Here is a 24,417-nt window from a genome sequence, read left to right as displayed (position 1 = left end):
CGTGTGACATCACAGTTTCAGCAGCAGAGCAGATCAGTGTCTCTGCAGAGCTGCTGCTGCTTCCTGACCCAGTTTGCCTGCTTGACTTGACTGGGTTGTTCCCAGTGCTGCTGTGGGACGTCCCTGCTGGGTCCTGAGTTTACGTGTTGTGTCTGATCTGTGACATCAGTCTCATAATATTCAAAGGTTGATTTGAACATTTTCCATTTATCTTTAAAATGTTTTCAGTCTGTGCAGAAAAACTCAAACATTGTTGAAATATGGACAAAATATGCTGAATTACTAAAAACCAAATATGCTGACGTTGTTGTTGATAAATCTCTGCTGTGTCTTGTGGAATTGTTGAATTAAAATGTTGTAGCTGTCAGTGTTCGATCGCTGTACAGACAAACAGCTAAAAACATGAACATCTCATTGTGTGTTATACAGGACGGGCTGTTCAGTCAGCTGTTAGCTTCTTCTTCTGTTAGCTAATCACCGCCATGAACATTTTGATAGCAAAGGCTGCCAAGCCCTGATTTAATCTTGAAAACTTCAGTATCTGAGTTCAGATAAGTTTCACTTTCTCTTTAGGTAATGGTCATGTTTCAGTGAAGAGTCTCGTGTTTGTGAAGACAAGTTTGATGTAATAAATGAGCTGTGTGAGACTTTGTAAACAGATGTTTTGATGTAGTTGGACTGTTGTTAGAGTGTTCCCCAATCAATCAATAAATTAATGTATTTGTCATTTTCTACGGAGAAATAAAAAATGAGAGCTGACGCTGTGTGACTGACTCCTCCTCCTCCTCCTCCTCCTCCTCCTCCTCCCTCCTAATCTGTTTTCTAGTTTCATTTCCTCAAACACAGGAAACAGGGAAGGGCTCTGGTCGTAAAGGGTGATGTCAGTTTGTTCAGACTTCAGTTTGAGCTCCACACAGCAGGACGTCTGAGGCAGGTGAGTGTTATCTGATATCATTACCTTTAATCTGCTGATCTGTGCTGAAGAATTGTTTCGATTATATTATGAGAAAGGACACACCTGATTGATGTCACATCTGAGAGCACAAAGTGACGTCTGTAAATGTTTGTCTTTTGTCTTTTTCTGAGTTATCACAGTTACGTAGTGAAAATAGAGGAACTGAACAGCGTCTGTCTGAAGTCAGATTATTTGTTGGATTTCAAACAGAGTCAGAGTTTATTGTTTAGTCCAGTCTGTGGTTTGACTCAGGGGGAAATTGTAATAGTAATAATTCAAGGTTTTATGTCATCGTTAGAGACACTCAAATAATATTAAACATATACTGAAATATACTCAGTGGGTCAAAGTAAATTCAGGGGTCTTATCTCTGCTGCTGAACATGATATTATCATATCATTTATGTCTAAACTTTGGTTTTGGATTATCACATTTTTCATATTGATTGATCTTGATATTTATCCTGATGATAAGATGATGATATTAAGAGTAAGGATGGTACAAAAATCTGATATAATTTACATAAAATTATCTCAAGAGCTATTCCTAAACATGACACTAAAAGTCGTGCTTTGACTGAGCTAACAAACACTCTGTCGCCCTGCTAGCTTCTCTCAGAGACTTCAATTCAAACAGGTGCAAACACTGGTTGATGTCACTCTGGCTGGCTAGCAATGTTAGCTAACTGTTAGCTAGAGTGACCCACTGCCCCAAATACAGGTATAAGCAACAGCGCCGGAAGCAGGGGGGCCAGGGGGCCATTGGCCCCCCCACTTTTGCCCTCCTGCCACATTATTTTTAAGCCGAATCAAAGGTCCCTATATTACATTACTTACGGTAAAAAAGACTTTCACTCTTCACTTCCACTCATACGGTAGGTAAAATACAGAGAGGGGCCATAGAGAGAAAGATACAGCCTCCAGCAGGCACTCAATTGTGCGCACCTGTTACTGCCTCACCAGCCTGGTAAAGCCTCGAGCATCCTCGGCAGGCTCTGGGTAGACTCTCAGCCATCTGGCTCTATCCAACAGCACCTAGCAGTAATCCCCACTAACCCTGGCACCATATTGTAAGAACTCCCCAGTTATAAAAAATAGAAATAAATCAAAAAGCGAGCCAAATTGTAGGCCTATCTAAAATAAAGAATCTGAATTTAAACTCAATTTGTCTGACTTACATTTATCTCTTTCATATCATGAATGCATAGATCTGTGCTTTTGATGTGATATGCAGCCTGCCTGACTACATAGGCTACAGAGGCCCTGGACCTGCTGCGCACAGATGTGGAGCGGCGTTTTGATCTGGAGGGACTCCGCGTAGCTGCAGGGCGAGAGCAGGCACTTGAGGCGGCTCAGGGGAAACGAGAGCGGCTAATAGAGCTTAGATCGGGCCCAAAAAATCCAGCCCGACCCAGCCGGAGCCCGTGCACGTTATGTCCGGGACGGGATTTAAATTATGAAGGGATTTTAATTATGATTTAAACCCGTCATTTTTCAATAAGTTGGCTGTTATAGCCTAATTAAGAGTATTAAACCACAATTCTTGTTATTTGAATGACAGAAATAGGATCTTTATGAATGGCGCAACACGGAAGCATGATTATGTAATAGAACAGGTGTTTATTTTAGGATCCAGGTGGTGAAGGGCTGTGTGCGCACAATGTTCCAACAGGGGACAGCCCTCCATTTCGAAACACCGCCGTTCCGAACCAGCCCCACTCTGAAATTGATCTTCAATCAAGTTTGAGAATTGTATTGCGGAGTTTTGCACAGCGGCGACCGGATCTTTGCTCTCAAACCACAAAAAAATGTGATGGCACAACAGTCTCCTTCAGTACATTATTCTGTGCTTTCTTTTGATTTTCACATTGGCTAGTCATCCTGTTTAATTTGTCTTCTGATTAAATCAGAACCGTTGAAACAAGTTGTAGGAAGCCTCTGCAAGTAACTGGTTGCTGGCAGACACTCTGTGCTGCAATAAAATGGTGAATCAGCAGTGCCGTGCACTGTAGAGCCGATGTGCTGCTGGTTCTGCCAGCCTGAATAGAATATAATGTCTATAGCCTTACTGTTGTGTACAGCCTTATAGACTGAGCTGAGTAGTGATGCGCGGGTCGACCCGTAACCCGTGGGACCCGCAAATGGACCTGCGGGTCGGGCAGCAGTGATCGTCTGTTAAATCGGGCTGTAAATGATAGTTTGACATTATTATTATTATTACAATCATTAGGCTATTACTGTCACGGCATCCGAAGGTACTGACGTGTTGAGCAGGTGACAGTCCGTGATCGTTTTCAAAACACACTTGTGTCACGCACTCCAAAAGAAACTTGTTGAAACTGTACACAATAATTTATTGTACAAAACGGGGGAAACAAACTTTGACAAAAATGGTTCCATAATTCATATTAAATTCAAAAGATAACGAAAAAACAGCTATATAAAAATATGTAAAAAAAAAAAAAGAATATCGAATACCAGATTTTCATAACGAATACCTACCCATAGAAACGAATATTCGAATATCCAAATATCCAAATATCTGGGTACAGCCCTATCCATAAAGGGTTCAAAGTGTTCAGGTTTCATGCAAACACTGTTAAGAAATAAACTGTTTGCTTTTTTTCTCCCAATATAAAGTTCGTGATTAAATACATTATCTGACTCTTTGTCTTTCTTCACCATCTTTTTAATGAGAGAGGACGAGCTGTAACTTGCTGCAAGATACTGCTGCTTTCACTAAAACACACTGTTGCCGCTGTTGCGCAAGCTCACACTCAACTCAGGCTGTACTTCAATCCCTGATCACTACGCACCTTTAACTAGTCCCTATTATTAACTGGACATTACACAGGTAGCCACGCCCACACGGTGACAAGCCCCAGACGCACAGCACTTTTTGGCCCCCCCACTTCTGAATTGAATCCGGCGCGCCTGGGTATAAGACATTAAAACTCTGTCTCAAAATGTGTTCTATTGGAAAGACAACATACTTTTTTTTTTGTGATCAATTTTTTATTGATGATTTATGATAGCAACATGATCACAGCACTGACACAGAGGGCACCGAGAATGGAAGCAGTGCAACAAGAGTTTCTTTACCGTTCCTGTCCTCTTATTTTCCTTCCCAGCAACCACTTCCCCCCTCTGACCACTGACATGGTGGATCAAAAATAAAGTGTGTATAAGTAAAAGGAGAAAAAGAACAACGACAAAATAAATAGATAAATAAATAATAAAAAGAAAACCCACAAAAACAAAACAGACAAAAAAAAGAGGATAAACATACCATAAGAACGTTACTAGTATAACCTACCCTAACCCCTTCCCCTTGTTACCCAGGAATCCTGTTATCTTTATAAACCAACAACATTAAGACACCTGATGACACATAATAATGCTAATTTCCTCCATCATTCACAATGATATCCACAGAAATAGCAATTAGAATACACAGAAGTATATGTATATCTATAAAAAATGAACAAAGAATGTACATACAGTATGTAAAGTATTCTGGACATGCAAGCAAGATAGCAAACACATGGAATCATAGGTAAAAGACAGTTGACCAAAGGTTATAATAGTGCACTAATTTTCTCAAGTAAATTTATGTTTCGTGCTTTGGCATAATGTAAACGTGCTGTGAAAAGCTCCAAGTGTGCAATATCCCGGAATGAAGAGAGCCACTCCCTCACCGACAGTGTGTGTGGTGGTTTCCACCGGCAAGCAACCATCCTTTTGGCCGCTGTAAGACCAGCTAGCAGTAGACGCCTTTCATTGGTGGTTAGCTCTAGGGAGGAAGTGTCATTGAGTAACAGCAGACACTGTGAGTGAGGGATGGCTCTCTCCAAGATGTTAGACATAACATAACTGTTTGGTTTTTTTTACATTTTTTGGGGATATATTTTGGGACAGTGAGCCGAGATAATTTGAAGTGTACGAATCAATCAATCGATCAATCAATCAATCAATCAATCAATTTTATTTATAAAGCCCAATATCACAGATCACAATTTGCCTGCATACGACATCCCTCTGTCCTTAGGACCCTCACAGCTGATAAGGAAAAACTCCCCAAAAAAACCCTTTAACAGGGGAATTACCGTGGTCTTTATATTTAGCTGCGAGGAGCTCTGAACCATCCAGCGTTTAAAGTCGAGGATGCAGCTGTTGTTGATTTGATAAAAGTCATTGTGGTTAAAAGAAAGATACAACTGTGTGTCATCTGCGTACGAATTGAAACTTACATTACCCTCCTGAGACATCAGCTTGTTTGGTCTGCATTTCAAATAGGACCTGATAAGTATTAAAAAAACACTGTCTTTGAACAGGAAGTAGTTTTGGAGAAAAAAAATTGATGCCCTCATGTGAGGATGTTTTTGTTCATTTGTTTGTTTTGTAAGTCTGGATGGATTTTCCTCATTTCATACTCCGAGCAATGAATGTCCTTTTGTCTATAGTCACAGTCTGTCACACCTGATTGGTCCCATTATGAAAGCTTGTTGCTGTTGCTTAAATTGGTAAATGTGTTGCCATATCAAACTACAAACATCATTAATCACAAATAAACAAGTTTCAACTATTAAATCTGATCAGGTTTTGGTCCTTGTCCACTTATGTGTCAGGATCGGCTGCAGACTGACTTGGCAGAGATGGCTGCCATCTTGTTTTAACGTGTACTAATGTATTGTCCTCTCACTACCACTAGATGGCACAAAAAGTGTCCATGATTGACAGGTCGTCACAACAGGTCTTTGTGAAGCAGAATGTAGTATGAGGTGCAGCAAACCCAGAATGTGATGTCCTCATATGAGGACTCAGGGTCTCAGGAGGTTATGTCTGCCGATGACACGCCACAGGGGTAACACAGAGAGAAACAGTAGTGGTTCAAGGACAGAGCCCTGAGGTGCCCCACAGATCATCTTCACAATAGATAAGCAGGAGTTTCCAAAAGAGGTTGTTAAGTAGACGTCAGATGAGACACATATCAATAGCAGGTGTAAATATATAAAGGATAAATCATATTTAGATTAACGATGTATGTTTTTGATCAAACTAATGTAAAAATAAATTTATAGTGTGTGTGTATGTGTGTGTGTGTGTGTGTGTGTTTCAGGTGTTTTGCTCTCAGATTGAGAAGATGAGTGATTTAGGAGAAGCAGAGGACAGAGCAGTGTCTCCGGTCCCCAGCTGTCTGTCCATGCAGAGTGATCAGTCCAAAGGAAACCCTCTACACTTCAGTGATGAAGCTGAACCCTCAGACACACAGTAAGAAACTCTTCCTCCTGTAAACTGGAGATTCAGTTATTTAATGTTATCTGATGTCCTACACCACAGCTGCGTTCTGTCATAATTACATAAAGGTTTTTTAATTGTATGCAGTCACAGTCTACAGGTGTCCCCGTCAAATGTTTCCGGACCTGATCTGAGTCCTTTAAAAAGAGTTTCTGCTGATACAGAATCTGACTTGGTATTTTACCTATCTGTTGACTACAGAGGATCTGACACACTGAAACTACAGCTGTAGCCACTAAAACTGACACACCTTATTTTTACAAGCTACTTGAGCCATAAACTGGTTCAAGGTACAAAGTTCAGCCACTTTATTACAACTGTACACCACAATCCCACAATAAACTGCAGCTGAATCCCCTCCACACTGAACACACACACAGGACATGTATACACAGATATTTAGATAAAATAGAATAAAACATTAGAACAGAACAAAGTACATACAAGTAGAACGAATGGAAGAAAGAAGGAAAAAAATATATTTACAGTGAAGATAAACAGTTATGGGAGAAATAAACAAAAGTATTTGTTATTAAATCATGATCATGCTAACGTTAGCTCTGCTCTTTACAAGTTCTAATGATCAAAACATTTGTTGTTTCCACAGACAGAAAACAGAGTCTCCAGTATCCAGCTCTCTGTCCATGAAGAGTGACTTTTCCAAAGAGGAACCTCCATACTTCAGTAATGAACCTGGACCCTCAGACACAAAGCATCATGGGAGACGGTTTCTACTGTAAGCTGACCTGAAGATGACTCAGTGTTTAATGTTATCTGACGCTCTGCACCTCAACTCTGTTCTTTTATAACTACATGAGGTGTGTCTATTCAGGCCCTCAGGATAACCTGATCAAAAAAGTTTTCTGGGCCTGAACTGAGTCCGACCCGATACTTATATCTATCTCATTGTTAATATCTATAAACAGATATCTGTTTACAATGCAGAATCTATATACGGCAAAACAAGATTTTTATTATCAATATTACCGTTCTGGTTTCTGTTTTTGGTCCATTCCACCAGTCAAGTTTGAGCAGGCTTTATAGTCGTTTCACACCAAGCACCAATTTTTGTCCGAAAACTTCACTTTGAAACTTATAGAAACTGATTTTATAGTTCTCAGGAATGTTTGCAAACCCTTGTGTAACAGTTATGTGGGAAAGAAAACATTCAGATGATCTTTGATTTCAGCAGATTTCTGCCTGCGGAAATATCTGTTTGACTAATGAACGCCTTTGTCCCAGCTGATGCCATACCTCCAGGTCATACTGTAGCTAGCTTGCTGCCAAAAAATGGTGACTGTCTTTTCATTTTGTTTTTGCTTCAGCTGTTATGATACAGATGCTAATGTAGCTGATATGCACTTGCTAATGATATATGTTGGTCACATCTCAAACAAGCAAAAGCACATGGCTAATTATTATTATTATTAGTGGTGTAGTTGGTGAGTTAGTGAGTGGTGTAGTTGGTGAGTTACTGAGTGATGTAGTTGGTGAGTTACTGAGTGGTGTAGTCGCAGGCCATGAATCTTTGGAACTGCAGAGAGAGGGTGTATTATTTGTAGAAACAGAATTTTGGAGCAGTGGTTAGTTTTTAGTTTTTAGGATAACATTCTCTATCTGGATAGGTTTTTGTTGTGTGGAGTGGACACAGACACTCTTTAAGAGAAAACTCTTTATTTTTTCTTAACAAAAATGGAACATGACAACATTGATCATTCGCACAGGACCCAGTGTGCATAGTTGTCATGAAAATCTGCATGCAAATTTTCTGTATTTCCACACCATATATTTGCATCGCACTGGTGAGCGGTGGCTTTTAGTCGCATGCAGGACAAGTAAACAGTCTGTGTGCAGAACAAAAGAGGCAGAACGCATTAGCCAAAACGTGTTTTTAAAACCAACTGACTATTGTGTGACAATGATTTCACTTTTTATTAGCTTTTTTAAAGATCATCTGGATTCAACTTGAAAACACTTGGGAAACAATCTGGTCATGGACGTTGTCTCTCAACTCCATCCTTGTTCTAAAGTTGCTAATTGGCTGTGAACAGTGAGCAGCCAACAGGAGAGGAAGTCCTGGTCGGATATGAACCAGCTCCATCGGAACCCTCCAAATGTTGGCTGTTCCCTTCAGAGGCTAAATTGTTGTCCAATAGCGGACTTGTTCCAAGATGTATCTGACACGCTTGAAATAACAGCCTGCTCAACACTACACACACACACAGGACATGTTAAGAGAAATACTTAAATTAGAATAGAATTTAAAAAATAAAAAATAGAACAAAGTACATAAAAGCAGAACTAAAGGAAGAAAGAAGAAAAACTGAATTATATTTACAGAGAAGATAAACAGTTATGGGAGAAATATTTAGTATTTGTTGTTGTTAAATCATGATCATGCTAACGTTAGCTCTGCTCTTTACAAGTTCTAATGATAATAACATTTGTTGTTTCCACAGACAGAAAACAGAGTCTCCAGTATCCAGCTCTCTGTCCATGAAGAGTGACTTTTCCAAAGAGGAACCTCCATACTTCAGTAATGAACCTGGACCCTCAGACACAAAGCATCATGGGAGACGGTTTCTACTGTAAGCTGAGCTGAAGATGACTCAGTGTTTAATGTTATCTGATGCTCTGCACCTCAACTCTGTTCTTTTATAACTACATGAGGTGTGTCTATTCAGGCCCTCAGGATAACCTGATCAAAAAAAAATTTGGGGCCCTGTCCGAGTCCGACCTGATACTTATATTAAGCTAAATGTTAATCTGTAGAAACAGATATCTGTATATGAATGCAGAATCTGTTGTTAAGGGAACAGGAGTTTAGAATCAGAAGCATTCTGTTTTCCATTTGTAGTGCTGACATGTTTGAGCAGGGTTTGGTCACATGCAGGACAGGTAAACAGTCCATGTGGAGAGCCAAGGAGATGAATCACACTGGTCAAAATGCAGTCTCTTAACCGACTGGCTAATGTTTGACAAAGATTTATCTGTTTTTCTAATTCATCTGGATTCATATGCAACTGGATACTTGTGAAATATTTTGGTTGTAGATATTGTCTCTCAACTTCAACTCCATTCTCATGTCTCGAGTTGCTAATCAGATCTAGATCAATGACTGGCGCGCAGGTGAGGAAGTCTCAGCTTGTATATACGTTATCTAGATATCTGCTGGCTACACTGGAACCCTCCAAATATTGGCCGTTGCCCCCAGAGGCTAAATCGTCATCAGACCGATAGCTTATGGGTTCTGAGATTGTCTAAATGTTGACTTGTATCTGATACACATAAAAAATGCATAAACAAATATTTAAATTAGAACAGAAAAGAACAAAGTAGACGACATAAAAGTAGAACTAAAGGAAGAAAGAAGAAAAACTGAATTATATTTACAGAGAAGATAAACAGTTATGGGAGAAATAAACAAAAGTATCTGTTGTTATTAAATCATGATCATGCTAACGTTAGCTCTGCTCTTTACAAGTTCTAATGATCAAAACATTTGTTGTTTCCACAGACAGAAAACAGAGTCTCCAGTATCCAGCTCTCTGTCCATGAAGAGTGACTTTTCCAAAGAGGAACCTCCATACTTCAGTAATGAACCTGGACCCTCAGACACAAAGCATCATGGGAGACGGTTTCTACTGTAAGCTGACCTGAAGACGATTTGGCATTCAGTGTTTTCAAACTTTTCTATATTTTTTCTGTTCACATTGTTACAATATGTGAAGAAGGAGCTGATATTTAAACAAACATGCTGATGATTTGTCTCTGAAGCAAAGAAAACTGAGTCTGAAATTATAGAGAGAAGCTGCTGTAAAATCTGTGGCACAGTTTTATTGGACACACACGGTAGAGAGTGAAATAAACAGTGAGAGAAAAAGGGAAATGATCATAGAGAAAAACAGAAATTAAAAAATGGCTCAGCATCACAACACGATACAAAAACCTGGGACGTGATTGAAGCAGCAGTTAATACTTATTAAGTGTTACTACTTTATCCTGTTGCTGCACCAGCCTCCACCTTTCCTTACTGATGGCAGTGTCATATCAGGTTGATGTTGAGCCACCATGTCCAGCCCTGTCCTGCGCCACATTCCCAACAAAGACCTGGTGCTTCTACCAAGCTTCTTTCTACTTGACTACCCTCCACTTCCTTCATATTTTCATGGCATGAGGCCACCTTCAGGCTGTAGTTGAATACATTCCCAAGACTATTCACTGTTTTTCCATGACAGATGGGAACTGATCTTCTCTTACTCTGAACTAGTGACCCTTGGTCTCTTCAAAACTGAGGGACGGGACTTTGCAGGTTTTAAACTTTTGCATGCCGATGACATGAGCTTTCCAGACCTTGGAGGATCCACCTGGCTCCTGGCACTGCTGGTGTTGTTACCATCCATGAAGGCTCTGATTGGTGGTTGCCTTACTCTCGACTTGCTGAGGGGGCCCTGGCATTTCTGCTGGCTTGAACAGCATGTTCTTTGCTAGTGCAAAGAGAGAGGGATGGTGTACCTGGTGATCACAACTTCCAGCTGGTTCCAGTCAGATGCTAGAGGCCAGAAAAGATCCTTGAGCTGAACTTGCTGTAAAAGTCCAGAATGGAGTCTTTCACCTTCTGGGATATGTGGTGTTTCTAAAGTGCAGCCTTGACCAGCTTGTGGGTTATTGAGCCATAGGCTTTGGTAAGATCTAGCCACAGTATAGCCAGGTCCCCTTTGCCCTCTCTTACCTCCCTGATAAGCTGGGTCGCCATGCCTGTGTGTTCAAGATGCCTATTGAACCCCGGTATGCCTCCCTTTTGTACTGATGTGTCAATGTAGTTGTTACTCAGCAAAAAGGTGGAGAGTCTCTTGGCCACCAGCTGAAGAAGACCTTGCATGGAGATGATCAAAAATTCAGTAATCTCAAATCTCTTCTCATATGGTATATAAACCTCCTCTCAGCATATCTTAATGACTGGCCGACCTTCCGTCGCCTCTAGATCACCTTTGAGGCCCTCCAAAGCCAGTGGAGTAGCCTCAGGCAGCTCTTATAGACCTTTTAGGGCACTCCACTTGGTGCTGAGCTAGATCTCACCCCTCCACTGCACTCAGGAAGGGCTTCTCCAGACTGGAGTCCACTGTGGAGTTATCAGTGCATTACATGGACCCAGTGGTTTGGTTCTCCTGGTGTCATTGTAGGTGCACTTGAGGTGATCATCAATGAACCGTTGATTGACCTTCTGGCCAAGCAGCTGTTTATCAGCTTGAAGGGGTCGGCCATGAATGCTGCTCTCCTTCTCGTCCTCTTCCTCCTCCTCATTCTGAACCTCTCAGCAGGGTCAGATGCTCCTTCCTGAGGATTGCCTGAAGAGAATCAGAATCAGAATCAGAATCAGAATCAGTTTTATTGCCAAGTAGGTTTTCACATACAAGGAATTTGGTTTGGTGTATTGGTCCATAACAAAGAATATAAAAAAAAAAAAATAGAGTAATTAGAAGCATAAGTATAAAAAGGAAATACAATTAAAAATTAAATATAAAATCTGAATGCAAGTAATAATAATAATAATGATAATAATATAAAAATACGTACACTGTAAACATGAATAGGGTTGTGTGCAAAGTACGGATGTGCAAGTTTAACAGTGTGCAGTGTATGACAGTTGAATGACCAAGATAGGTGAGGGTCTCTGGTCTTGTTGATGAGGCCAGCTGCAGATGGAAAGAAGCTGTTTTTGTGGCATGAGGTTTTGGTCCTGATGGAACGCAGCCTCCTGCCAGAGGGGAGAGTCTCAAAGAGTTTGTGTCCAGGGTGGGAGGGATCAGCCACAATTTTTCCTGCACGCCTCAGGGTCCGGGAGGCGTACAGGTCCTTGAGGGAGGGCAGATTGCAGCCAATCACCTTCTCGGCGGAGCGAATGATACGCTGCGGTCTGCTTTTGTCATTGGCAGTGGCAGCAGCGTACCAGATGGTGATGGAGGAGGTGAGGATGGACTCAATGATGGCAGTGTAGAAGTGCACCATCACTGTCTTTGGCAGGTTTAACTTCTTTAGCTGCCACAGGAAGTACATCCTCTGATGTGCTTTCTTTATAAGGGAGCTGACGTTCAGCTCCCACTTGAGGTCCTGGGGGTTTGGTGGTCCTCAGGAAGCGAAATGACTCCATAGTGTCGACTGGGGAATCATACAGGGTGATGGGGTGGGCAGGGCTGGGTTCTTCCTGAAGTCTACAACCATCTCCACTATCTTAAGTGCGTTGAGCTCCAGGTTGTTCAGCCTGCACCAGGTCACCAGGTGGTCAATCTCCCACTTGTTGGTGGACTCATCCTCGTCAGAGATGAGTCCAATGAGGGTGGTGTCGTCCGCGAACTTCAAGAGCTTGATAGACTGATGACTGGAGGTGCAGCTGTTGGTGTACAGGAAGAAGAGCAGAGGAGAAAGAACACAGCCTTGGGGGGATCCAGTGTTGATAGTCCGGTGTCAGAAACATGTCTCCCCAACTTCATGTGCTGCCTCCTGTCAGACAGGAAGTCAGTAATCCACCTGCACGTGGAGTCAGGCACACTCAGCTGGGAGAGCTTGTCCTGTAGCGGAGCTGGGATGATTGTATTGAAGGCAGAGCTGAAGTCCACAAAAAGGATCCTGGCAAAGGTTCCTGGGGAGTCCAGACACTGGAGGGTGAAGAGGGTGAAGAGCTGCTAGGTCAGTCTTCTCACCCTCTCCTGCCTTCTTGTACTGCATCTTGACCTCTTTGAGTTCTCCCCTGATCTGCTGGATTTCTCTGTAGTTTGTAGCATAGGCTGATGGTGCGAACCTGGCTGCCTCTGTAGCTCAGCTGTAGTGTTTACTATGATGGTGGCCATAGTTTTCAGTTGGCGGTCGACGTCCCCTTTGGCAGTTTGTTTCAAGATGTGACTTAGGTCTTTGTCCAACTGGTGCCACTCAGCTTTCTTTGTGGGGACCATTGGAGCCATTTGATCCTTGTTTGGGCCAGTGGAGCACAGGCAGCTGATAAGGATGTCACTTGGAGGCACTGTGCACTGCTGGATGGAGAAGCAGCCACTGGAATCTTGGGTATGGGAGGCTCTGGGCACTGTGGGTTTCCCCCTGAGCCTGCGTCCTCCTGCATCTCAGCAGAAGTTGCTTCTGCGCCCTGTGTTGTCACTGCCACTGTCAAGGCTGTAATCCGGGCCTGGCACATCTTTTATCCCCTCATGTTATTGCAGGTTTTGCCGAAGATGCACTGCATTCTTGATGTTGTTGTCCTGTGTCATTAACCTTGGGTCCATCTGGCAGACTGTTGTTATTATTCTCTATTACACATTACATGATGGACCTATCCACTTGACCTACCTTACAGTATGGGTAATGTATTAAAAACTTTGGGACTGTGTAACCCGTAATCAGATGGACTGTTTCAACATCAAGTGGGCCACAGCTGTCAAGTCTTTCTTTTTTTTTTTTTTAACTTACAATTTTTTTTTTTTCAACATTGCTAGTTGTGGCCTGGCATTTGCCAGAATTGCCTGATGACCAGTCCAAGCCTGCCACGAGATATTAGAACTGTAGTGATTGTGTGAATAAAATGCAGAAACATGGGTGTCAGGACCTGGTCTAAATCAAGCTCTTTGCACTCCCAGGTGCTCTTGTTGGATGATGTTCATAACGCTGGAAAGTTTTTGTTAGATTTGCGACAGCCTGGAGAGACTGCTCACAGAACTGACTATAGACTGTGCTCTGTCTTTGCAGAGAGTTGTGAGCTTTGCAAACACCATGGTAGTACTTTAATATAGTTACAAGGTAGAGGTATGGGATTTGACCTCTGAGGTGTGTGGTTTTGATCCATTAATTCAAGAGCTCCTCTCTTATATTTGAACAGTAATTTACATTTGTGTTGTTTACAAAAGTTGATTTGCTGCAGAACCACCACTGCTCCACTCAGCTTAGTTTTGGCAAGGTGCTGGAAACATCAAGAAGTGCAAACCAGTAGACAAGATATCTGCGCACCTACATTTATGCAGTGTTTCACTTGAAAGAATGTGTTCATCTCCACAGAGAGAAGAAGAAGAGGACTCATGCTTCTGTAGTGGAACAGTCGTCCTGCTGTGCTTTGTGTCAGGACGTCCTGAAGGATCCAGTCTCTACCAGCTGTGGACACTGGTTTTGCAGACAGTGCATCACCTCCTACTGGGACCAGTTGTCTTCATCAGGAGACTACTCCTGTCCCCAGTGTGGACAGAGATCCAGAACAAGAGCTGGATTGCAGACAGCCAGTCAGACCAGCATTGTACAAAGTAAGACTGTCCATCTGTCTGCTGATGTCTTCATGTCTGAAAACAAGATTCTTCTTGGTTTATTTGTGTGTTGTACAGCACAAACATTAAGATTTGTATAAAAATCATAAAATTTAAAACATTTTACTTTTTATGCCACTTGTTTTAGTGTTGGTCATGAAAAGAACTAAAGATTCTCTCAAATATTTTTGTTCAGTCTCACATTGTTCCCCTCTTTCAGTGGACAGTGGTCTGCAGGAGGTTTTAGATGAACATAAGATCAGTCTGAAGAGGAGATGTGAACGTGTGACTGAAGGAACTGATGAAACAGGAAGTGAAACCTGCCTCAACAGGATCTACACTGAGCTCTACATCACAGAGGGACAGAGTGAAGAGGTTAATACCCAACATGAGGTGAGGCAGCTTGAGACAACTTCCAAGATGAAGACCCTCCATGACACTCCAATCAAGTGTCATGACATCTTTAAAGCCTTACCTGGTCAACAGAAACACATCAGAGTCGTTCTGACCAACGGCGTCGCTGGCGTTGGAAAAACCTTCTCCGTACGGAAGTTTACTCTGGACTGGGCCGAGGGTTTGGAAAACCAAGATGTCAGTCTGGTGATTCCGCTTTCATTCAGGGAATTAAACTTGATCAGAGATGAGAAGTACAGTCTTCTCAAGCTGCTCCGTGTTTTCCATCCAACATTACAGAAGGTCACAGCAGAGGAGCTCGCTGTCTGGAAAGTTCTGTTCATCTTTGACGGCCTGGATGAAAACAGACTGTCATTGGATTTCAAGAACAAGAGGGTCGTGTCTGATGTCACACAGAAGTCATCAGTCAACATGCTGTTGACAAACCTCATCCAGGGGAAGCTGCTTCCCTCGGCTCTGGTCTGGATAACTTCCCGACCTGCAGCAGCCAGTCAGATCCCTCCTGCATGTGTTGACAGGGTAACAGAAGTACGAGGCTTCACTGACGCCCAGAAGGACGAGTACTTCAGGAGGAGAGTCAGTGATGAAGAGCTGTCCAGCAAAACTATCTCCCATATCAAGACCTCCAGGAGCCTCCACATCATGTGTCTAATCCCAGTCTTCTGCTGGATCACTGCTACAGTTCTGGATCACATGTTGACTACAGAGCAGAGCGGAGAGCTGCCCAAGACCCTGACTGATATGTATTCACACTTCCTGCTGGTTCAGACAAAGAGAAAGAAGCAGAAGTATGATGAGGGACAAGAGACAAGTCCTCAGGAGCTGACGAAGGCTGACAAGGAAGTTCTTCTGAAGCTGGGGAGGCTGGCGTTCGAACAGCTGGAGAAAGGAAACATCATGTTCTACCAAGAAGACCTGGAGAAGTGTGGTCTGGATGTCACAGAGGCCTCTGTGTTCTCAGGAATTTGTACAGAGATCTTCAAAAAAGAAAGTGTGATCTTTGGTAAAACTGTCTACAGCTTTGTTCATCTGAGCGTTCAGGAGTTTCTAGCTGCAGTCTACCTGTTCCACTGTTACACAAACAAGAACACAGAGCTACTGAGGGCTTTTTTTGGGGAAAAGAAGAGCCACTCATCCCAGAAAAGGTCTGGTCATCAAACTGATGATGATTATTACGACCAAGACGATCTAGATGATTATTACGACCAAGACGATCGAGATGATTTTTACGACCAAGACGATCGAGATGACTACGACCAAGATGATCGAGATGATTATTATGACCAAGATGATCGAGATGATTATTACGACCAAGACGATCGAGATGATTTTTACGACCAAGACGATCGAGATGACTACGACCAAGATGATCGAGATGATTATTATGACCAAGATGATCGAGATAAGATGATCGAGATGATTATTATGACCAAGATGATCGAGATGCTTATTACGACCAAGACGATCGAGATGATTTTTACGACCAAGACGATCGAGATGATTTTTACGACCAAGATGACCGAGATGATTTCTATGACCAAGATGATCGAGATGATTTCTATGACCAAGATGACCGAGATGATTTCTATGACCAAGACGATCAAGATGATTATTACGACCAAGACGATCAAGATGATTACGACCAAGATGACCGATATGATTTCTATGACCAAGATGATCAAGATGATTACGACCAAGATGATCGAGATGTTGATCATTACGTAGACACAGTCTCATCACTGGATGACTTCCTGAAGAGAGCTATGGAAAAATCCCTCAAAAGTAAAAATGGCCACCTGGACCTGTGTGTTCGCTTCCTTTATGGCCTTGCTCTAGAGTCCAACCAGAGGCTCTTAGGAGGCCTGCTGGGTCCGACAAACAACAGTCCACAAGTCATCCAGAGAGCCATGAACGACCTGAAGAAGATGAACCTGGACAAGATCTCTCCTGACAGAAGCATCAACATCTTCCACTGTCTGACGGAGATGAACGACCACTCAGTTCATCAGGAGATCCAAGAGTTCTTGAAGTCAGGAAGCAGATCGAAGAAGGAACTCTCTGTGATCCACTGCTCAGCTCTGGCCTACATGCTTCAGATGTCAGAGGAGGTTCTGGACGAGTTGGACCTGAAGAAGTACAACACATCAGAGGACGGACGACTGAGACTGATTCCAGCTGTGAGGAACTGCAGAAAGGCTGTGTAAGTGCATGCGTGATTATTGACAAATTAAATCAATGAAGAGTTGAGTTCCTCAAATGTCGACACGCTTGTGATGCACCTGTCAAAAATGTTTGGTTTTGTCATGAGTTGTTAAGAAGGTGTTGAATTTTTAGTTGATTAAGTCTGTGTTTATTTGTAATTATTCTTCAATTTCAGAGTTTATTTTCAATCTCTGAGATATCCTCCTTTGTATGATGATACCTTAATTAAAATCTGCCAAAGGAAGTTCAGTTATGAAATTGTGCTGCCTTTTATCCTAACAGACAGCCGTCAGTGGACACCAGCTGCAGTTCAGAGACTATTGTCAGATCTACAATCTTAAATAGTCTCAAGGGACACATGTTATGGTGTCGTGGAGGGTATAAGCAGGTATTCAGGATATACCCATCTCTCTTTCTGGCTGTTTACAGTGTCCCCACCTATCAGCCAAAAAGCCATTGGAATCTATACGAGAGTATACCCAGTTCCTCCTCTGTAACTTACCCATCTACCTAGTAATACACCATCCTCATTAACTATCACTACACCACTGAACAAACACACATCAGTAAATATTTTGCAGTTGTTAAAGACAGCAAGCGAAGACAGTATAACATTGCTCTGTATATTTTATTTTGAATCAATGACATACTTTCTGTACAAAATCTTCTCATAACATTTGTATATTTTTTTCCCTTTGATTAATGAACAAACAAGCATTTATTATTTAGCAATAATAAATGCAATACAAAGTAAAGAAGCCTGCACTGATCTATAAATTGATACAAGTGATTCTAAGAAAAGTTTCTTCTTTAGTTCAGTGTTACAGTTATTAGACTGTGTACTTTCAAGTTAACAGATCTGAAATTTCTCTTCACAGACTTCCTAACTGTGGACTTTCAGACACTCACTTTGAAGTTGTGGCCTCAGCTCTGAAGTTTGATCCCTCCCATCTAAAAGAACTGGACCTGAACAACAACAGTCTGCAGGATTCAGAAGTGAAGCTACTATCTGCTGGATTGGAGAGTCCAAACTGTAGACTGGAGACTCTGAGGTCAGTTCACTGTCCGTCTGGTGCTGTTCTGTCAGGCCTATATGTGTTCATGTTTATAAATCTTTAACTGAAGTGTGACATGAGAGGGAGAGTGCTAACATACAGAGGAGGTTCAATGAGATTCTCACAAAGTAGTGCTGTACTGTCAGATACAGTGGCAGATTTAATGAGGAAGAAAAAAACAAACCTTTGTGTTCTTTTTACAGATTGAGTGACTGCAGGTTGTCAGGAATCAGCTGTGTTTCTCTGGCCTCAGCTCTGAAGTCCAACCCCTCCACTTTGAAAGAGCTGCAGCTGAGCTACAATCACAACCTGCAGGACTCAGGAGTGAAGCTGCTGTGTGATTTTCTGGAGAGTTCAAACTGTAAACTGGAGACTCTGAGGTCAGTAGAGGGTTGGAGCATTTATACAAACTAAATGTGAACAACATCAAAAATACTGCACTCCGTAATTAAACCACAGAAGTGTGACATGTTGGGTCTGCTGTTTAATATTGTTCATAAATTTCAGACTGAGAAAACCTGTGTCAGAGTTGTCAGTTTAATAAATCAGTAGACACCTGTTGACCAATCAGAATCAAGAACATCTCTGTGCTGTTCAGTTGGAGGGCAGGTGAGTGAAAGCAAAGACTACCAGCACTGAACAAATACCTCTGATTTGGACGGGTCACAAAAAAAATTGACTTTCGCCCGGGACTTTCCCCTGGGGCCACGTGTTCAGATCTGTGTGAACTTTGAGTCATTTTAAGGTACGCCTTCACCATGTTTCTTTTCCTAAAGCTAACCTCCAAGACTAAACATTTATTACGTAACTGTACGTTAAGGACGTAACATCATTCATGGGGCACAAATTTGTAGGATATCATACGAGCTGTTCTATGAGGATATGTTGAGTTCATCAACATTACCCAGTAACATTAGTCTGACAGTGGTGCATCCATGTACAGGGTTGAGATATTATAGAATGTTATAGTCAAGCACATTTACTCACCCCGCCAAAAATAGGATGGTCATTTCAGTCATCGACCCAACCACACACAAAATAGTTACAGTCCACTTGACTCTTGTACACTTTCATCAGCTCGCTGTGTAATGTTATTGATGTTAGGAGGTCTGGAGGATGAGGTCATTTGTAACGGCGATGGTGCATTATGATACTCACAGTATTGCAAACAGGCTATTTAACTGAGTACTGAACTTTTATAGCAACTTATTGTGCTCTAGGTTAACTTAAACATTTGCTGGGTGATTTAGAACATGTGTTGCTCTGCTCAGACATAAGATGTTTGGAAGTGAGGCATCACATCTCTGCTGCAGGAAACCCGTGTAAAGATGAGCTCACATTTAAAACCTGAACAAATATGATTTGATTACACATGGATTTTAATTTACGTTTTATTCTTTATTCAGATTGAGTTGGTGCAGTTTGTCAGAGATCAGCTGTGTGTCTTTGGCCTCAGCTCTGAAGTCCAACCCCTCCCATCTGAGAGAACTGGACCTGAGTGGAAACGACCTGCAGGATTCAGACGTGAAGCTGCTGTGTGATTTTCTGGAGAGTCCAAACTGCAGACTGGAGACTCTGAGGTCAGACATTATTTCTACTTCTGTACTGAGATGAATGTGATGTGAAAGATGTGGTGACACTAAACTGGAGACATGAGGCTGATATTATACGATCCACACTGAGTAGCTTCACTGGCAGAGCAATAGCAGCACATTTCTCTGACTCTTTGGGGCGGTGAGTCTGTGTCCTGTAGTTCAGTAATCCATTCATGCTTTTATCTTCATGCAGACTGAGCGACTGCAGCCTGTCAGAGATCAGCTGTGTTTCCCTGGCCTCCGCTCTGACTGCTAACCCCTCCCATCTGACAGAGCTGGACCTGAGAGGAAACAAGCTGCAGGATTCAGACGTGAAGCTGCTGTGTGACCTGAAGAAGAGTCCACACTGCCAACTGGAGACTCTGAGGTCAGTAGAGGGTTGGAGTCAGTTCATGTTGGCTTCAGCAGTATTCAGCAGTATTTCCTATAAACCTCTGACTTGTCAATTAACCCGTGAGAGGCGGATGGTGGCAGAGAGAACCGTCAGCCAATCAGATCAGCCAGAAGCTTGTTGTGTTTGAGTTGATGTGAAGGCGACTGTTTGATTTACAGCTGACAGCATCACAACATATACAGAGACAGTGGTCCTCATTCATCAAGTGTCATCCCACCAGATTTGATCTCAAACTGTTTGTTGTTGAGATGTTTTAATAAAGCTCATCATAGCCTCCAATGATTTGACTTTAAAATTCAAAGTGAAATCTGCACAGTTAACAGACTTGATGTCCAGAGTCTCTGCAGGTCTGTGAGCTTCCAGCTCAGCGTGTTCACTTCAACATGTTGACATGAGAGCTGACAGGAAGCTGGCTACGCTCCACAGCCGCTCCACCTCAGACAAACTGTCCTCCCTAAAAAACAACAGTTATATGTGTCGTCTGTGCGAGCAGCTCATTACGAGCCATATTTAGGTTTATAGTTAGGTGCTGACCTCTAGTGGCTGTAGTGATTATGACGGGAGCAAAGGAGGAAGTCAGGTGGTGTAGTATAACGAGCGACAAACGCAGACGGATGGGTCGAACAAACACAGGACTTAGACCCAGGTTGTTCATGTCCTACCTGAAACCAGAGGTCAGTACTGAAGTATTTTAACTGGCATGATGTACTTAACTCGCATCACATTAGTTCACTTACGTTCGTCGCTGAGGCTGTCCCACGTACATGACATCATTAAAGGAACAGTGTGTGAGATTCAGGAGGATTTAGTGACGTCTATCAGTGAGGATTACAGATTACAGATTACAGCCATCTGAAACTTCTCCTGGTTAGAATTCCTTCAGTGTTGATTGTTGAGGAGCTGAATTATCCTCAGAGGTCTCTTCCTGTCAGAAACAAACACACTAGCTGATTAACACCAGGAAACACTCTGAAGAAACAGGTTCATGTTACAAATAATAGTGTTTTTCCAACGCTCTCACCGCAGAGGGGCCGCTAACTACGGTTTCCAACATGAAAACGCTTTCCAGTGACTGGTTTGTCCATTTTGGGCCACTGTAGCAACCCGTTTGTAATATTATGTTCAATCACATAATTTCACTCTGACAATAATAACTTGTAATAACTTAATACGTTACGACCTCGTCCACCGTCACCTTGTTTGTTGTTGTGTGAAACTTTTGACTCCGCCCTCTCGTGCCATCTGTTGGCTGTATCTATGGCATCATAAAGGACACATGGAAGTATGAGGGCAGTGACATTTACAGTATTTGAAACGGACGTGTCTATTTTCGTACATAAAGAGAGAAATAATGAGCCGATGCAGGGCGTCTGTGTAAACACTGATTCATGTTGTCTGTCTTCTTCTCTCGTCAGGTGGAAGTGATGATCTCTGCGATCAGGACGATGGATGTGCTGCTCAGCTGTGTCTGATGATCCAGAGTATCTTCAGTTCAGATTCACCAGCGTAATGAAACGCAACTGTGTCATCATCAAATGGTTCATCCCGTCCACCTTATTCCTGACAGTGCTGCTGTGGAAATGAAAATGGACCGAACATCCAGTGAGATGACGACAGTAGCAGTTAGCTAACTCAGTGCATTGGCTGTCTGTAGTTCGTCCTAGTGGCTGATCTCGTTTCTTTTTGAAAGAATTTCGCCTTCAGTTTAGCAAATAATAATTGTTTTTAAACCGATATTTAGCTAACGTTAAATTTAGATTTTATAAAATGCCCAACAATATCTGTAACCAAAGGGACGGTTCCTATTCCCTACAGAGACAAATACGTATCCAGCCGTCCTGAATAACACCAGATCATCTCGTATTGAAAAATAAAATCTACTGTTCCTCACTGAATCAATACTAGATGTGATTTCCTGTATTTTCGTGCACACTTTACTCTTATGTATCCACCACGTTTTCAACTGCTTGAAATGACACAAGAAACAATAAAACCAGAAAAGTTTGGAGAGAGTAGAAATATTAAATCAGAGTTTGTAGAAGAGAACGACACAAACACTAACAGGTCTGTCACTAAACATCAGGACATGATATCTGTCTTTAGAGCCCAGGCTCTGGCGTCTGGACAGTGACTGGCTGCGTCAGACACTGACGATATAAACTGTCCTTTAATGATGATGATACGCCGTTATAGTTTAATGGGTGGTATTCAAAAGTAATAATCCAGTGGGAAAATGAGGAGAGAAGGGACGAAAGGAAAGGAGAGAAGAGAAGAAAGAAATGTGTATTCTACAACATCCCCCGAACCAAACCAGTTCTTTAAACCACCTCTTTACTTCTTATTGTGCTAATCATTTGTATGTATGTAGAATGTATGTGTCTATTATTATTAATATTGATGATGATGATGATGATGGTGGTGTCTTCTGAATCACACACAGACACACCCTGAACTTTGACCCTGTTGTTTATGTATCTGTTACCATGGTGATAAATCAAACGCCACTTGCAGAGCTCACCAGAGACGGAGGTCCACCTGCAGAGCTCCACTTTAGTTTATTTGCAGTGCGTGTAGTTTGACTTTAAAGTTCTGATTGTAGATTCAAACAGATTCATGAAAGTGAGATCACATCTGCAGTTCTGTTATTATCATTTTTTATATCTATGATTATTTTGTTCACCTAAACAATTAAAAGTCCTATTATTACTGTTCGACTGGCTGTTGTCCATCATTATGACTCCAGACAGATGTCAAACTGTCATCTGTTTGCAGCTCAGTGGATGTGATGTATCTTTCTCTGTGCAGAGAATTGTGGGTCAGAACAGACAGGAAATCATGCTGTGTTACAGACTGTAAAATACGACCTGATGTCGTAGAACATCCTGGTGTTTATGGCACACTGACTTTGACAGACTCTGTGTTGGGACACAGGAAATCTCTTCCTGGCGTACTGTATGGTGTGGGCACTACAACACACAGAAAGTCTCTCTCATCCCTTATCTGGATCTTTCTGTTGCAGCGCCACCCTGTGGGGTGATGGAGGATTGCAGTTGAAGTTGATTTTGCATGCATGAATTCACCTCTATGAAGTTTGATGTTATTATCACCAGGGATGTTTCTGACGACTAAACAAAACTTTTAATGAATACTAGTCAACTAGTCCATAAAATAAAACACGCTGACACAGTGAGAAGATGTCAGAGCACCTGGAGGAAACCCACGCTGACACAGGGAGAACATGTCAGAGCACCTGGAGGAAACCCACGCTGACACAGGGAGAACATGTCGGAGCACCTAGAGGAAACCCACGCTGACACGGGGAGAACATGTTAGAGCACCTGAAGGAAACCCACGCTGACACAGGGAGAACATGTCGGAGCACCTGGAGGAAACCCACGCTGACACGGGGAGAACATGCAAACTCCACCCAGAATGGCCCCAGTCAGAACCCTCATGCTGTGAGGTGACATGTGAACCACTGCACCACCGTGCCCATCATGTAAACACACATGTAATAATGTGTTTGTATCTAGGACAGGATGGTGTTAATGAACTGGTGCTGAAACCATGAGCTGAGTTTTAATCAATTAACCAGTGGCGTGAGGACGTTATGACGGGCCCAGTGCACGTTATCGTGCAGGTATTATCTTGACACAAATAGAGACTTGACTTTGGACAACATCAACATAAATATTACCCAGAAATCATCACTGCATGTCTGACAAACATATCAAAGACAGTAAGAAAATGATCATTTCAGTAATCATAAGATGCAATAATAACCTGGTTGATGCTGCCGGAATCTCCCTGCTGACCCGCTCTGGAGTTTTCCAGTGATGCCCTGGTACTGCCTCACTGTTAGTGGACAGAGGACACGCCCCCTGACTTTATTATCATTTACTATTATTAATTATTCTTTAATTATTGGTATCAGTGGTAACAGGATGAAGGTATGATTAGTTTTAATACACTTCCTTCCTCTTTATTATTATTATCATTAATAATAATAACAATTGTATTTTTTCTTATTTCTTCTTCTTATTTTTTTCTCGTCCTTTCACCTGTCAAACCTGTACAGACACACAGACACATCACAGCCAACACAACCTTGTCCTCTCATCCCTTGGCAACAATTAATTTACAGGCCTGTTTTCATTTTTTTTAATTCAGCGTTTTATTTGTTTTGTTAGTGTTTTGTATTGTCTTGCAATCTAAAAAAAAAAAGT

The 24,417-nt window shown here is 42.1% G+C and overlaps 1 protein-coding gene across 1 annotated transcript; it reads left to right on the top strand.

Moving 5' to 3' along the window:
- The first annotated feature begins 854 nt into the window (after positions 1 to 854).
- On the top strand, positions 855 to 17,149 carry LOC126398326 (protein NLRC3-like). The gene is made up of 8 exons (XM_050057560.1): positions 855 to 934; positions 6,074 to 6,225; positions 6,860 to 6,988; positions 8,712 to 8,840; positions 9,770 to 9,898; positions 14,293 to 14,531; positions 14,752 to 16,095; positions 16,671 to 17,149. The coding sequence occupies exons 2-8, from the start codon at positions 6,098 to 6,100 to the stop codon at positions 17,147 to 17,149; spliced, it is 2,577 nt and encodes an 858-aa protein (XP_049913517.1). The 5' UTR covers positions 855 to 934; positions 6,074 to 6,097.
- Positions 17,150 to 24,417: the final 7,268 nt, after the last annotated feature.

The sequence above is a fragment of the Epinephelus moara genome, chromosome 12, assembly GCF_006386435.1.
Source record: "Epinephelus moara isolate mb chromosome 12, YSFRI_EMoa_1.0, whole genome shotgun sequence".
Classification (NCBI taxonomy): domain Eukaryota; kingdom Metazoa; phylum Chordata; class Actinopteri; order Perciformes; family Serranidae; genus Epinephelus; species Epinephelus moara.
Note: the sequence above shows the minus strand (reverse complement) of the source record. Positions and strands in the feature narration are given on the sequence as shown.